The sequence below is a fragment of the Ostrinia furnacalis genome, unplaced genomic scaffold (assembly GCF_004193835.3).
Source record: "Ostrinia furnacalis isolate ACB-3 unplaced genomic scaffold, ASM419383v2 OfSCF7464, whole genome shotgun sequence".
Taxonomy (NCBI): domain Eukaryota; kingdom Metazoa; phylum Arthropoda; class Insecta; order Lepidoptera; family Crambidae; genus Ostrinia; species Ostrinia furnacalis.
Genome location: NW_021137703.1, coordinates 248,625 through 264,638, shown reverse-complemented (window position 1 = coordinate 264,638; position 16,014 = coordinate 248,625). Strand labels below are relative to the sequence as shown.

Genomic DNA, 16,014 nt, shown 5'->3' with positions numbered 1-16,014 from the left:
ATTAAAATAATTCTTAAAATTCCTTGCAATGTAGCCTTCTCGCGGGGCAAGGGACGTCGCAATACCATGCCTAGGGACACACAACACAGGTATCAGGTATAATAACGTTAGGCAGTCTTTGGGTAGGTCGGAAGATTTTATAGCAACTAGACATCCTCAATAAATTGTACTAATATACAATACCACACCTAATATACCGACGCTATGCCAATACGTTGGTTTTAAAGTTTGGGATGATTGAGATCTTTTTGAAAATAAACTTCACAAAAGACTAATAACTTGCATAGAGACATCTTCGACAAAATTTTGACGCTGTGGAGTCTATTCCTGAAACGCATGTTCAATTTTTTCCATCGATTCATGTAAATTCTTCAGCTAGGTATCTGAAGTTTATTTTCAAATGTTCTCTATGATAAAGGGTGTAACAATCAGGAATCTGCTCTCTACCGACCACATTCACTACATACTAACACCGATTTTAGTTACTTACATCTAATATACGAATTTACTCACGAATTACGATTAAATATATTCCTCATCCATAATTGGTGTCATATTGAGACAAGCGTCGTACTTATTCTATGCTAGCTGCCACTCGCCTCAATAAGGCTTTGTTTACAAGAAAATATTAATTGAAAACAATTTACAATCAAAATTGTTTACTAGAAATAATAGAGGACCACAAATTGTTCCTTGGGAAACACCTAACCAAACCTACGACAACACATCGCTCGTCACGTTTTAAAGTTATTTATTGAAAATATCTAAGTCACGTTCATCAATTGACTCTTTCCTATACCTTTCCATTCGGTACGGGATTATAGATTGATCTAGCTAGAAACATTAATCAAATAAAATTAGGTAGACAAAATTTTGAAGTCACTCAAAGGCTAAATGAAAGATGACGTACAGAACACTCGTGATTTTCACAATTGTTCATGATTTTTGTAAATGTATAAGCATTTCAATATGAGCCCAAATCATATACCTATAAAATGGAAACTTAACGGGTTCAGGATAATAATAGGTATCTTTCCGTAACATTGATAGATACATTACTCTTTAAAGTATGTAAATTATTTTCCTAGCAGGCCCTTAGCTTCTCTCGATGTTGATTCACTCTCTGAGATTATAATTTAAATTGATCAGTAAATTAATTCCAAAAGGGCTCGTGCTTTGTGCGATGTTCCGTATAGTGAATGTTATGAAGAGGACTCTCGGAATACCCTGGATCGTCACATAAAGCGTTCAAAAAGATTCGTTCATGGCTCACAAAACACTTTCAAACACGATGGGTTAAACGAATTTAAACATTTCAAAAGGTTCTTTGTATACGTGCAACGGCATCACAAAAACAAATTATAAAGGTCTCTAAAACTATGTAGGCATATAAAGTGATGTAAGATTATCATTTGAAAAAGTAACAGTTAACCATCTTTAACATCTTCATTTTATTTCATTAATGACGGTTAGGGATTAATGCATGTAATAGAAACCTTCGAAAATATCAGGGTTTGTTTAGGAAAGTAAACAATACATCTCGTATAAAACACCAGTGGACAGAGGTCTTCCCCTAATTCTAAACTATACTGTACCGTAGGCCGTACAATTTCAAGATCTAACAAATTCATGGCTACACACATCGTTTCTATGACAAACATACAGTTACGACTATAGAGCATGCATCTATAAATGGAAATTGAGTTTCGTGTCTAAGTATAACGTCCATTTTCAAATAGAGTGACCAGATATTCTAGTAAGAGATAGTCCAAAATTGGCGTCTCATCACCTTCATCATTGGTGCTCACAGATTCGCTAGAAGAAGATTGTTCATCTTTATAAAAAATACTTTTATAAAAATGTCGATTAGGCTCCGTTTGCCGCAATCCAGCTAATCAGTAGGCACCGTTATATACAAAATTCATAAGATTTTAGAAAGTTAATACTTTTGGCACGTCAATACTTTTTGTGACCAGCACAGTAACGTCTTGAGCAAAACCGCTCATTTGTATTAAAAATGTGCGTTAATTTTGATGTAAAAAGACCTTGTATACTTGTAAAAGCATATACTGAGTATTCATTCGTTCATTTAGAATCTTATGTGAACAGGTTTTCTCTAATTCGACGACACATATTACAGTAGATATTTCTTAAACATTCATTCAATCCAGTGGATCTAATGGAAGTACCACCATTCCCCTTCATTCACTAAAACCGTTCGAAGATCTTTTTACATCAGGATCAAAATTAGAATTCATTTCAAAAATGGACATACCAAAGTACCTTTTCGTTGAAATTTTTCAATAATCTGATGCTGGGATTTGTTAAAAATTAAATCATTTTTGATCAGATTTCCATAATGCGGTGTATAGCATAAAGAGGAATGTAAACATTTTGATGTGACGACAAAGCTTACACAAGAGACCATCACTGCAATTTCTTTCCCCAATCTGACTTATGGTAAGTTTTGTCTTCAAAAGATGTTCCTACCACAAAACCAATTGCATTATGTAATAAATTGTGTGTTTCAATCACGTTTACATTTCTCCCAATGCTCACACCAGCCTGTCATCCACACTTGCTATCGCCATTTCTCAAATTGCTCTGAAATCCCCTACATCATGAAGTCCCCGCAATCGACCCCGAAGTCCCAGTCATCCGACGTGGTGGCTGAGTCGTCGTACTCCGCTAAGGCCTGCTCGTAGGCCGAGGCCTCGTAGGCCGTGACGCCGTCCAGCATGGAACAGGCCTGGGACACGTTGGTGTGGTGCATGATCGGCATTGCGTGGAGGGCGAAGTCGTCGCCTTCTTGGGACCAGGTTAGACCTGCAAAGTTAAATGGTACATTTTTGAAATTAAGATCATCTTCTGGCAGAGCAGACACATTGTCCACGTGGGCCTATATACTTTATTATTATCTCAAAAAGGTTAAAGAACCATAGTGATTTCAAAACAATATTTTGAATTAGAATTTACAAAAAACTTGTTCTATCCAATGTGATATTTTCAGCCATCCATCTTTTTCAAACAATTCGTCGTTATTTTAGCTCTTATCTAAAAAGATATTGCTGCAATGATATGACAATGGATTAAATGCAACCATATCACGCAGATACTACTGCTCAATACTCTGCTCATAGAATTAACAAACACAAGTAATTTATATTGCCTGTCACTTGATAACACCTAGTAGTCTGCGTCTGAACTTATAATATTTAAATTTTGTAATTCTGCAACCATCGGACATTGACGCCCGTATTCACAAACGTTGCTTGCTTAAGGCTGGGTAACAGAGAAAATGGCGAAAATGGGGTTTTCATTTTTCATTTTTGAGGTACTAAACAGTAAAATAAAAGGCTAAGATTTTTTTTGGGCATAGTTGAGGATATTTTCTAGGGCTATTAACGGATGGAAACACGATTTGATGAAGTTGACTCGATAGAATAAATTCCCAAAGTTACCTCTATTCGTTTTCTAATAATGGTTTTATTTTTAAAATAAGCGATTTGAGATTCTGAATCTTTTACTAAACTAAAGTTCAGAAATAACTTGAGGGCTTTTAACGGATGAAATTTTTATATTGCGTCTTATTTAGTTACTATGTTAAAAAATGTGGAAAAAATCGCCCATGACGGCTTGGACAATCTCAATCAGTCGCGCGGTGGCGCTTACGGAGGACGGACGCGTGCCAGTTTTTTGGCCGTGACAGTTCTCGATATGTCAATATTTTTGACAATGATGACTTTGATGAGTCACAGTATAATAATACCAGTGTTACTGGAAAGCCGGCGCAGAACTTCCAGAAGGTCGGGCGACGCCACGGCCACTTTGAACAGTGTTTACTTCTGCAGTTATATTTTATATTTATTCGATTCTAGAATATATTCCCAAAAAGTCTGAAAGGTGTTTTAATTTGTATCACTTGGATATGATTTCTATTAGAAAGTGTTGTGAGTGTGACGCTTGAAGGGAAGGAAGTCAACCTAACCTAACCAACTGCGTATTTCTATACTGTGTAGCTGGAAATTGTGGCGGGAGCTCTTTGACGCGCTGTTTTCGGCGAAGAATTGCGCGCGCAGATTTTGACAGCGCGAAATACCTACTTTAGAAGAAATACCAAGCCTTAAGTGAAGCAGCAAATCGAAAGCACAGAGTTGAATAGAGCTCTGTGATTGGTTCGCGTGTTACCCTATACGTGAACGCGCACTGAGAGACTTTACTGTAATGGTTGTGAATACGGGCGTCACCTCAGGCGTGACTCTCATTGGTTATAGAATCATAGACAATGCTGAACACTTACGGCCGCTCCAGACGCCGTTGGGCAGCGTGACCCAGCCCCAGCCCTGGCCCCAGGCGAGCTGGTGGTCCAGCTGCCCCGCCAGAGGGACCTGCCTCTTGATGACGGCCACCAGCCCGCGACCGTCTAAAGCTCCGACCGCGTTGCGGGAGCTCCGGGAATACATCTCGGAGGAGGTCGCTGGAAGTAGAGAAATAGGGATGTATCAGGTCATTTGGTCTATTCTGGTAGGCCCTTCTGGCAGGGAGTGCCTCATGTTTGTTACCCGCTTGTAGAGGGAGGTATTTTCAATTGAAGCTACTGTATTTGTGCTCACCAGTTAGCGCTACGTGTGAATATGGTCTCGGCCTGTCACTTGCTAGAGGCTATGACGGTGGCGATAACTCGAGAGCGTAATTAATATTGTGTGATTAGCAATCTCCAGGTAAATACGAACAGCCCTGACCATACAGGGTGTAAAGTTAGTCACCGTATTTATTGCCCAGTGAATGTAGGCATTCATTACATTAGTTCACTTCAATCAGATAACCCACAGTTACATAACTTAGGTAACTATAACCACATTCTAAGGGCAATAAACCGAATATCTAATTACTTGTTATCTTTGTCTCGACAAAACAGACAATAGGAACGGCATATTAATAGCGAGACTATTAGGTTAATGAAGTGCGCGTGTAGTTTTGGCGGGAAAACGGCGGCCATAATGGATTAACTGTCAAACGCCATGTCAACAGCACAAACGACTGTGTTTGTGGCAAAACAAGCATCTTGTTAAAGTAGGATAACAATATTATGAATCTGAGAAATGTAAAGGCTCCTTATGAGCAAAATTTGACGATTAGCAAGTAGATACTAATTCAATTAGTGTTGATTTTACTTCTATTACTTTTTAAAAGTTTAATCCAAAAGGAAACGCGTTTTTACCTAAGTAGGAATTGGTCCTGAGGTAACAGAATTACTATTTCATAAGTAAAGAAAACTATAAAAATAAACATATTTTTCTTGTGCAATATTGTCAACTATATTAGCTCCCTCAGGTAGTAAAGTCAAGCAAACTCGTAAAAACATGATTTACAACGAGGAAATTGCTTAATCAGGTTCATTATACGACTAATTAACCGTTTACAGCGATCGCGACCTTGAATAAGATGTTAATCAATAAGCCACAGCTGCACAGTAATAGAGAGAGGAATTTCTCATATTCTTTATCTAACACACGTCTTCACTAACATTACTATGAGGTCTCACTGCGCGTGGACGCATAGGGTGACACACGAACCAATCACAGAGCTCTATTCAACGCTGTGTGTTCGAATTGCTGCTTCACAAACAAGCATCATTTGTGAATACGGGAATTATGTTTTCCAAAATGTTATGCCATTATGAATTGCAAGTAGAGTTGTGAGACTGTTCCGCGAAAATCTTATAAAAGCGCTTTTCAATTTCTATTGGTAGAAAATAAATGACTTTTACGACTCTATGACCTCATTTGGTTTAAAAAAAATTGAAAACCATATAAAATACTAACCTCCTTACTAATAAAAAGATACACGCTGTATTAAATACACATTTCCATACTTAACGCCACTTTAAAACACTATTCAACGAATATTTAGGTTGAGTTGCGCTATATCTTACTTTGACTTTACCAAACTCAAAAATCTGTCAAACTGCATACAAAAAGCACCGGTTATTGGTAAAGTTGCGGTTAAAGTAAGTTGGTGCAACTCAGCCTTAATTTTTTATTACGGGATTAAATTTGGGATCAGCGCAGATTATTTTATGAAGGTATTCTTATATCACTAGTCAAGTGGCATCTTACGAGTATGTCTTATCTATCTTATGTCCTATGTTAGGAGCTCTAACAGTACCTACTCTAACCAAACACATGGCCATTCTTCTAAAACGCCAGGTACAAACAGGACCGACACGACTTGCCCATTAAAGTTGTGAACTCGGCCGACTCAAACTTCGCGTTTTGTTTCAAAACCTTTTAGGCTTCATCGTCCGGAGTTATTCAGGGGTTCAGTTACCTTGGAACTTTAATTAAGGGTCAACTCTAACAAAAAGCTGAACCAAAAAATTGGACGCATTCGAAATTTTTCGAAAGGAACAAGGTTTAGGTTTTTTTTACCCATTAAAACCATAGTCACTTGCATGAGAAAATAATAACTATTCACAAACGATGCTTGCTTAAGTGAAGCAGAAAATCGAACGCACAGCGTTGAATAGATCTCTGTAGTTAGTTCATGTGTCACCCTGTGCGTCCACGAGCACTGTAAGACCTCATAGTAATGTTTGTGAATACGGGTGTGTCATTGCCAACATTTATTATTTAACTTAAAACTGTACGAGTATTTCAAAGATACCTAAGTTAGGAATAGTTCTGTAGTCGGTCATATATTTAGTGGTTTGCCAAGGTAAATAATGGAACAGTGAAATAAAAGGTACACCATGTTTCACCCGGAGTATTTTCTCGTAGATAATTCTTGATACCAGTACTTTACAGCTAAAAACCAAAATGCTAGTAAACACGAATGTTATTTATAGATTAATCCGTTCTATTTTGACTCGACAGTCGTTAACTGACCGCTGATCGTCAGTTAGCAGATGCGGTCAGTTAATTGCATCCTCGGAGTCGCCTCCGCGCTTGAGGGTCGTCACTCAAGAGGGTAGTTTAGGTTTACCCAAGCTACTCGGGAATTACGGACCGGATTTCTTTGGCTGAATTTATAGGCTATAAAGGAATCTACAGGGTGGAAACGATAAGTGATCTCACTCGATTATTTCTAAACCATACAAGATATCGAAAAACTGGTTCCTGATCCTGAAAGTGCTTTACGAGCTCTTTCAAATGGCACCAATAACAGGTTACAGAATAAACTGGATCTATCCGAAAATTCAATGTTTCCGGCTTCCATACATTTGGTACAGCCTCATAATATTAAAAACTACAGAAGGTATCGTAAAACTGGTTACTGATCCTAAAAGTGCTTCACGAGCTCTATCCAACGGTATCAATATTAAGTTACAGAATAAACTGGATCTATCCAAAAATCCAATGTTTCCATCCCCCATACATTTAGTACTACCACAGTCATGGCACTCATCTCTTGATACTTGATACAACACTTTATAGCAAGTAAAGCCTAAAACTAATTATTTCCTTGAATAATTTTAAATAAAAATGCGTTTTTTTTAGGTTCATTATTTAATTTTTAAAAAATACACTTAATATTGTGTGGTTGGCATACATTTAGTATGGAAGCTGGAAACATTGAATTTTCAGATACTTCCAGTTTATTCTGTAACCTGTTATTGGTACTGTTTGAAAGAGTTCGTAAAGCACTTTCAGGGTCAGTAACGAGTTTTTCGATATCTTGTATGGTTTAGAAATTATCGAGTGAGATCACTTATCGTTTCCACCCTGTAAAGTAATCTTATGAAGATGTTAAATCGTTTGATGTTAAGTAAAAGTAAAAAATCTAAATATATACAACTCAAAGGTGACTGACTGACTGACTGACATAGTGATCTATCAACGCAGAACCCAAACCACTCGACGGATCAGGCTGTTTGGCATGCAGGTAGATGTTATGACGTACGCATACGCTAAGAAAGGATTTTACGAAACTCCACCCCTAATGGGGTAAAACGGGATCCACGCGTAAGAAGTCGCGGGTGGCCGCTAGTATTGTTATGCAGAAGCTTTTACTTAGTTCATAAACGTCATCAAGACAAAGTTAAGGGCTCAGACAATATGACACGAGGGCTGTCAGTCATAGAAGAGTTGTAGTCTACACTGCAGTCGGTAGTCCTGGTAGCAGCATCATTTTTTTTTTATGCACAACGAGAAAGCTCTTGGCCTGTATCTCATCTGATGGTAAGTGATGATTAGACCGCAGGTGGAAGCGAGCTTCACCCGGAATCCTCTTACCACGGAGGAACTGGCTATCTTACCTCTAACTGCCGGAACACAACAATGCTGTTAACATTGTTGCTATGGCGACAGACTTAGGTAAGATGGTGGTAGCTAGCCAGGCGGACTTAAAACAAGCCCTACCACCAACCAAACCGAACAGAAAAATCTGCCCCCACTGAGAATCGAACCACAGGTTATCATGTGCATCTTAACAATATTGCATAATCATCTGCAGGTTTATATGTAAGAGTTTGTTACTCGTATCGTATAGGTAAGCATGCGTTTTAGGCTATACGATCTACGGTGCTCACCAATTATACATAAATAAACTGCAAGTTTTTTTTGTAAAAACTGAGCAATTTCAATATTTCCTACAGGGAAAAAGGGGCAAAAACTGTCAAAATCAATTACCCCAATCAAAAACACGGCTCACGGTTTGTATATCAGTTATTGTTGAATATGTATTCGGTGTCTGTGTTTAGAACAGTTTAATGGAAGACTTAATTCGCAGCGTTGATATTTGCATACATCTCTGACATTCAGCGGGGTTAGGGAATATTAAGTACGAATCCCAAATTCGGGTTGAACGTTAGGGTTGCCCTCAGGAACTACTGGTCCGATTTACTCAAAATCTTTCAGAGTTAGAGGCTATATTGTCACGCTAAGACAAGTAACTATTCCACGCGGAAGAAGCCGCGGGCAGAAGTTATTTTTTCTTTACAACTATAAAAAAATAAAGTAATATAAAACCACAGAAGTTATTTATTCTTCATAACTACAACATCCGATATTTGAGAGCTGAATTTGTAGACTTTCAAAATTTACCAAAGATCATTGAATTAGTAAGAGCAAAACTGACTGAACTAATTCGGGTTCTTTTTCCAATAGTTTTTCATTGTAATGTCATGAAAGACTCTATTAATATGTAGAGTTTGCCTGAATCTTGAAAAAAACGTAAAAATATGTTTCCTTCGATTCTAAAAACTCTTTTTCCCATCTAAACTTGCTCATTTTTGCCAATAAACAAGTATTGAAATAAAAATTACTACAAGTATAATACATATAAGAGTAATTAATGTTATTGTTATCGTGAATAAATAATGCATACGAGCAATCCCTTTAAATTAGTGGAAGTCACATTAACTCAAATGTAGCAACCCTACGTGTCGTAAAATGACAACATCCCACGTTATATTATCTGGGATGAATGGATTTTCATGGCATTATCATGTCTGTATGGGTTTGGAATATTGAATGAGCGGAATATTGTTGCGAATTGAATTATTAAGTATATCCGAGGAAATTGTTAATCAGGGCGTGTTACGGGGAAATAAAGTAAATGAGCAGTAGATAGCTACATGCACGTAACATTTAAATTCAAAATTTTACTCGTATAAAGCTTCTGATACACAACTGGTGTAGGTGCAGTGACACGATTCCATAACATCTCAGGTTATATTTTAATCAACATAACTTAATATGCTTAGCATAATAATATACTGCACTGGCCCATTTATTGTCCCGAAGCAGTGGTAGGGTTAATATTGGGACGTGTAAAAGCGCTTTTTTAAAGCCTATTTGCAAAAATAAATAAATAATTTTATACCTACCTACATACTTAGTTTGTCACAAATTATAGTATCAGATTTGAGCTAGAAATTCTATTACATACTAGCGGCCGCCTGCGACTTCGTACGCGTGGATCCCGTTTTACCCCCTTAAGGGTGAAATTTCGTAAAATCCCGTCTTAGTAGGTAAGCACCTACGTTCTAAAAGGAACCCCCATGCAAAATTTGATACTCCTAGCACTTATAGTTGAGATTTGTAAAATAATTATTCTTTAAAAAAAGAAAGCATACCTACACACTTTTATGCATATTAATAGTTTTCTCTTGTGATTTGGTCCTTTATCTGATTAAACTTGCTGCACCCGGCTGTATTGTGGCAAATTGTTAATTAGCGAATATTTTGTTGGACCCTGCGCCCATGGAATATTAATGGCATCGGCTCGCAGAGGCGACAATACTTTGAATTTTTAAACGAAGCTGCCGCGCCGGCGAATCTAAAATACTCCGCGGAATATTTGCTGGTATTTTCGTAGATTAATACATGTTTCTGCCAGTTTTAGCAAATTTTTGTATTATTTATTTAATCATTAATGTCAAACAAACTGGTACATAAAGCGAATTTAACGCTAATGTCATTTTCTGCCAGTTAACCGATGGACTAATCAGATGTTTGGTGGTGCTTCAAAAAGCAAAAGAAAAACAGAAGATTTAAACACAACAACCTAGATAAGTTCATAAACTTTACAATGATGATAAGCTAATACATTAAAGTCAATTTTGTTTTTCAATCATCAGAATAATAGGCTAGTAGCCTAAAAAAATTTTTTTAGTCCGTAATGTTTAATATCAAAAAATATTGGACACATATATTTTTATTTGTCAATCTAACAAATAATTACATAGTTATGGTGCGTTGAAGTTGCGCACGACGTCACAACGTGCGGCATTTTTAAGCAAGCGTTGACGTCACGGGCCTCTTCTTATGAACTTTGGGGCGCTTTATCTCTTTAAATTTTCATTAGTTTGAAAAAGTGAAAAATACGTGTAGAGTATTTTTTGTTAAGTTAACTGACGGACTAATTAAAACTCTTGCTTTTTGACCCAGGCAACATCCCCGTTACAAAAATCCCTATACTTAATACTTTATAAACAAAGCTATTAATTTTGGGCACGAGCGGGCGCCTGATGAAGTGAAGCCAACAAAATGAATACGTCAATCTAAATCAATTCACGGATGCGGACACCGACGAGGGATTGAGTATTAAGTATACCTACTTTTTTTTTATCCACAACGAGGAAGCTCTTGGTCTGTATCTCACCTGATGGTAAGTGACGATCAGGCCGAAGGTGGAAGCGAGCTTCACCCGGAATCCTCAACCACGGAGGAACTGGCTATCTTACCTCTAACTGCCGGAACACAACAATGCTGTTAACATTGTTGTTATGGCGACAGACTTAGGTAAGATGGTGGTAGCTAGCCAGGCGGACTTAGAACAAGCCCTACCACCAACCAAACCGAACAGAACAATCTGCCCCCACTGGGAATCGAACCCGGGACCTCTGCGTCTGAAGCAGGTGGTCTTACCACTAGACCACAGAGGCGGTTATCTATACTTTTATTATAAAGCAAAGTATACTTGTGATAAGTCCGGACAATAGCCTGACATAGATGTCGGACTACCGATCTTCGATCGATCTCCGTCGACCGCTGGATTATAGCGGTAAAACCACTTTTAACGCAAGCATAATACGTTTAAGCTTAGCTGATGGGGTTATTCTTTTAACACAAGCATAAAATATTTAGCAAAGCTGGAGTTAGCATGGATTTTAGTAATTGTATTGTGCTCTATGAATAATTAACTCTTGAAAATAGTCAGTAGGGATTACCTAAGTATTACAAACTAATCTTTAGAATACCAAAACCCAAAACCAAAATATCGATGCAAAGAAGTACGTAGGTATTCTGATAGAAAGATAATTGTAGCTAACATCACTGCTTTTGTCCCGGGACCATTCACAGTTCCCGAGTGACGAGCTATAGAATTCCTGTGACAAACCAATCAGCCCGGAGTCGCGGGAAAAATGTTAAAATTTCATAATGTCGCTGAATGCGGCTACACATTCGCGATTCGTTATGTTTAGGTTTGTTGAAGAAAGACCATCGGACTTAATGTAATGAATGAAAAGGAAATCAACAATTTCCTTAATATTCTTGAAGCATGAGTAAAGATCATTTTCTGCACAAAGTACCTGATAAATTGGCGAATCTTCAATCTCTTGTAAAAGAAAAGTCTATTAACTGTGACTTTTCTTTTACATGAGAGATCACACAATTAAATATAATTATGCTTATTTTATATTTAAAATCTTCTACGATAAACTGCTAATTTATAAAATAAAGTCCAATATAAACTGACCCGTCCTTTTTTCGTTTGTCGCGTGTAACTCAGCGTTGATTAATGTAGAGTCGAAAATCGATTTGTCTTTATTCGAACCGTAAACTCGATTCGAGCTCCGATCAGTGAATTTTAAAATGAGTTATTGATCCTCGGAAAAATACGATATATTTCACTGAACTCGCGAGGCAACGTTGAAAAGCTGCATATAAAATATCGTTTTGATTAAATAAGGTAGATGTACTCTATTATTTAATGGTAGATTTTTACCTTGTCATTTTGGTTATGTGTTTGCGAGGCGTGATGCATACTGTTTACTGTTTTTGCGATTTTTTCATAGGGAGTAAATAAATCGCATAGGTAGAATTTTTTAACGAGCATAGAAATAAAAAATACAAATAAATTGTAAAAATAAAGACAAGAAAAATTCAATGGATTTGTCTCATATTTGGGGATGTACTAAGCTATGTATCATGAGTAGAGTCATATATTAAAAAGATTAATGATTTAAAAATCACCATGTAGATCACACCCACCAAAGATATAAAATCAGTGTCGGAGTTATTCGGATAAAATCAAAGCTCTACACGAAAAGAAATTATGTTTATAAAGGGTAACCAAATTTTAGAAGCCTAGAGTAGAGGTGTTGTGTTACCACTGTATGGATAATGAGAAAATCCAAACCCTAAGAAAAGGTAAGTATAATTGTCAGTTTTCAATTATTTACATGTGGATGTTAGTTATTTCACAAAATATAATACTCCTGAAAGATGTTTTATTGATGATGTCTTTCTTTACCAAATGTGACATACCTAAATGGAAAAAACATTAGCCGTGTGATTGTTCGAAGAATTATTATTTTCCAATATCTTTTTTACTAGAACAATTTAGTAGCTTTTGATTATATTTCCAATTCCAGCAAATATTATATCCCTCAAAGTAAAACAATCTCTAGATTCAGTAGTTTAAGTTACGGGCACAGCCACAGTATTTAATAATAAAATTATGCAATTAACCAATAACACTAAGGCACAACTTCTCTACTCACTCTAATTTTCAATTAACTGTAAAATTGAGTTGGTAAATAATAAGCCTTCGCTTTGCGATACAAAATTGGTGGTAGAATCACAGATTAAAGTCCAGTCAATGAATGATTCAGTTATCTCCTAACTAGCCTAAAATAAAGTCACGAAGTCAGAAATTGTGTTCCCCACATTTCCCTCTATAATACTTTATTGACTGGACTAATAATAATATACTGTAGAATCGAACTTTGATATCTTAAAAAGTACCCCGACTGACTCTACAGTCAGTTGGGGTACATCTATTATTAATTTTAATTTTAGTATTTCCCCTAGTCGTTTTTTAAACATTTTACTGATAGCGGATGACGGGCGATTTCGTTCTCGTGCACTTCGCGGATTCTCTAGCAAGAGCTGAAAATCAGTGTTCTGCCCTTTTCAGGGTAGTGTTTACATTGAGCTCTTAGCTTTTTGCATCGCTGCGACACACATCATGCAGGAAATATTCTTCCACTTGTAACTGCTTTTGTTTGTTTTAATATGCATGCTTATATCGTATTCTGCTGTATTCTATTCTTTTCTTATTATTGTTATGCTGCAACTTTACTATTTCATATTGTGTGTTAAGTGTATGCAAATAAATGATTTATCTATCTATCTACATCTACCTACATGAACTACCCTTATTGTGTCTCCCACTGGTAACAATACAACTGGCATTGGTAAGTGGGCATTTAGCATTTCTTTTTAGAGATCCTCACGCGTCTGCCCACGAAGGGAACACGTGTTATCATCGCGAGACGGTGCAGCTGACGGCTTCACGGAGCCAGGCGATTGTTCGGAGAATTTATCCTAGGCCAGGGTTGGCAAGCCATTGTGTGTGTATTTTTTCTAAAAAATGTTTATTGAAACCATCCAATGCCATCAAATAATACAGCCTTTGTGGTTTACTCAGATCATAGAATGATCTGAGGTGGTTTAGTAGTATGGCCGGGACAAAGTTGACCTTCACTGGTTGAGTTTTTATTGGCGGTCAAGCTGTAGATCCTGGCTACATACGACTTGCAGAGGTGGGAATAGTCCCGTAGTATGACTATCTCCTTCATACCCAGAAGTCCAGCGTTAAATTTCTAGTGAGTGCAATATTTCCTGCTCGTTTCGGTTGGCGGTAGGGCTTGTTGTAAGTCCACCTGGGTTGCTACCACAATCTCATCTAAGTCTGTCGCCATAACACAATGTAACAGCGTTGCTGTGTTCCTGCGGTTAGGAGTAAAATAGCCAGTTCCACTACGGATGAGTATTCTAGTTGGTTGACGCTTGTATCTTTGGCTTGATCATTACTTTCCATCACGTGCAGAACCAAGAGCTTCCTCGTTGTGGTTAACAAAAACTCAGTAATTGGTGACGTACCCATGCATTTTATTGTGTCGCGTGCCATTGGTTCGCCATCCCTGTCCTACCCCATTGTTTGTAAGAAGCTTACGTAAAGTGCTTACGTCAGGGAAGTCAGGTCTAAGTGTCGCGAGCAAGGAAACCTAGATATTATAACGTAATTAATTGAATCGTAACATAATGAACTAACGTCAATCCGTTTCAATAGGAGTTGTTACGTTAAGTAGAGCATTCACGTAACTGTAAATTAATTTATCTGAAAATTGTGTCAATAAGTTTGTCTGTCTGTTTATTTTAAGGCATATGCGTAGTTTTCTCGGAAACTGCCTGTACTTGTAATCAATTTGTTTGGTTCAGAAATAATGGACGTGTTGTGACTTGTGAAACTAGGTTCCAATTTGTTATTCATGTAGAGCTGCCTGTTTGCCTTAATTTTTTATAAATATTAGTAGGTACATTTGGGGGCTTGTTTATTATGAAACGTTTCATCACGAACATACTTTTTAAATGACATAGAATTTTTTTCCAAAATACCGATAAATTATTGATCTTTGGAGAGAAATGCAAGTTGTCTAATTTATAATAATAAAGTGACACTTCAAAGTGACGTTAAGAAAAATTGGTTACTTAACAAAATTTTATTTACTAAGAGTAGGCGCACACCGTTGATTTTTCGTCGGCCGATAGTTTAGTCGGGCAGTTGATCAGTATGGGCATATATGGTAGTGCGCACACTACGCCGATTCGATTTGGCCGATTCTTCATACAATTTAAAATCGGGCACAACTATCGGCCAACTAAAAATCAACGGTGTGCGCCTACTCTAAGGAATACTTACGGCGAACTCTCACGGTGGGTCGTTTGAAGGCAGTGCGGAGGTACGGCATGGACATCACCAACTCGATATGCGGTGGCGGGGGCAACTGTTGACGAAAAAACAGACAAAATTTAAAAAAAATGGGGTTTAATTACTACTAAATATTGTCTAGTAACTGCTCTAGACTCTAAGCTTTTCAATTCAAGCAAAAGTTAATATAAACTTCCAAGGCTAAGTAGGTACTACAGTGTATAGTCAGTAAGTTGGTCATTTTCGAATTCAAACAAATTAATTCCTTTCAGACTACTTACTTAATTTATTCTGGTATTTGTACTTATTTACTAAAGTAATAAACGGATTTGAATGTAAAAAGCATTATAACTAAACTGAAAAATACTAATGGTTGATTAGTTTTGTTGATAGTTACCGTTTTTGAAATCGCTGACATCCAGTCTCTGGCCACAAGAGAGCAGGAAAAAACAAAAGAAAACGACATCATTAGTAAAAATATACATTGTTAAAAAAACTTTAAAGACTAGGTGGGAAATATACTTTGTTTACACATTTGGAATGCATGACCCTTTTTAAATAAAAGCAGAT

General features: G+C 37.1%; 1 protein-coding gene across 1 annotated transcript in view; it reads right to left on the bottom strand.

Moving 5' to 3' along the window:
* Positions 1-1,951: 1,951 nt before the first annotated feature.
* The window catches only part of LOC114364746 (uncharacterized), an 80,133-nt gene continuing 66,070 nt past the window's right edge, over positions 1,952-16,014 (bottom strand). The window contains exons 8-10 of the mRNA XM_028321027.1: positions 4,563-4,565; positions 4,301-4,477; positions 1,952-2,826 (exon numbers count right to left, since the gene is read on the bottom strand). Of these exons, the coding sequence (XP_028176828.1) occupies positions 2,615-2,826; positions 4,301-4,477; positions 4,563-4,565 (392 nt within the window). The 3' untranslated portion in view covers positions 1,952-2,614. The remainder of the gene's footprint in view (positions 2,827-4,300; positions 4,478-4,562; positions 4,566-16,014) is intronic.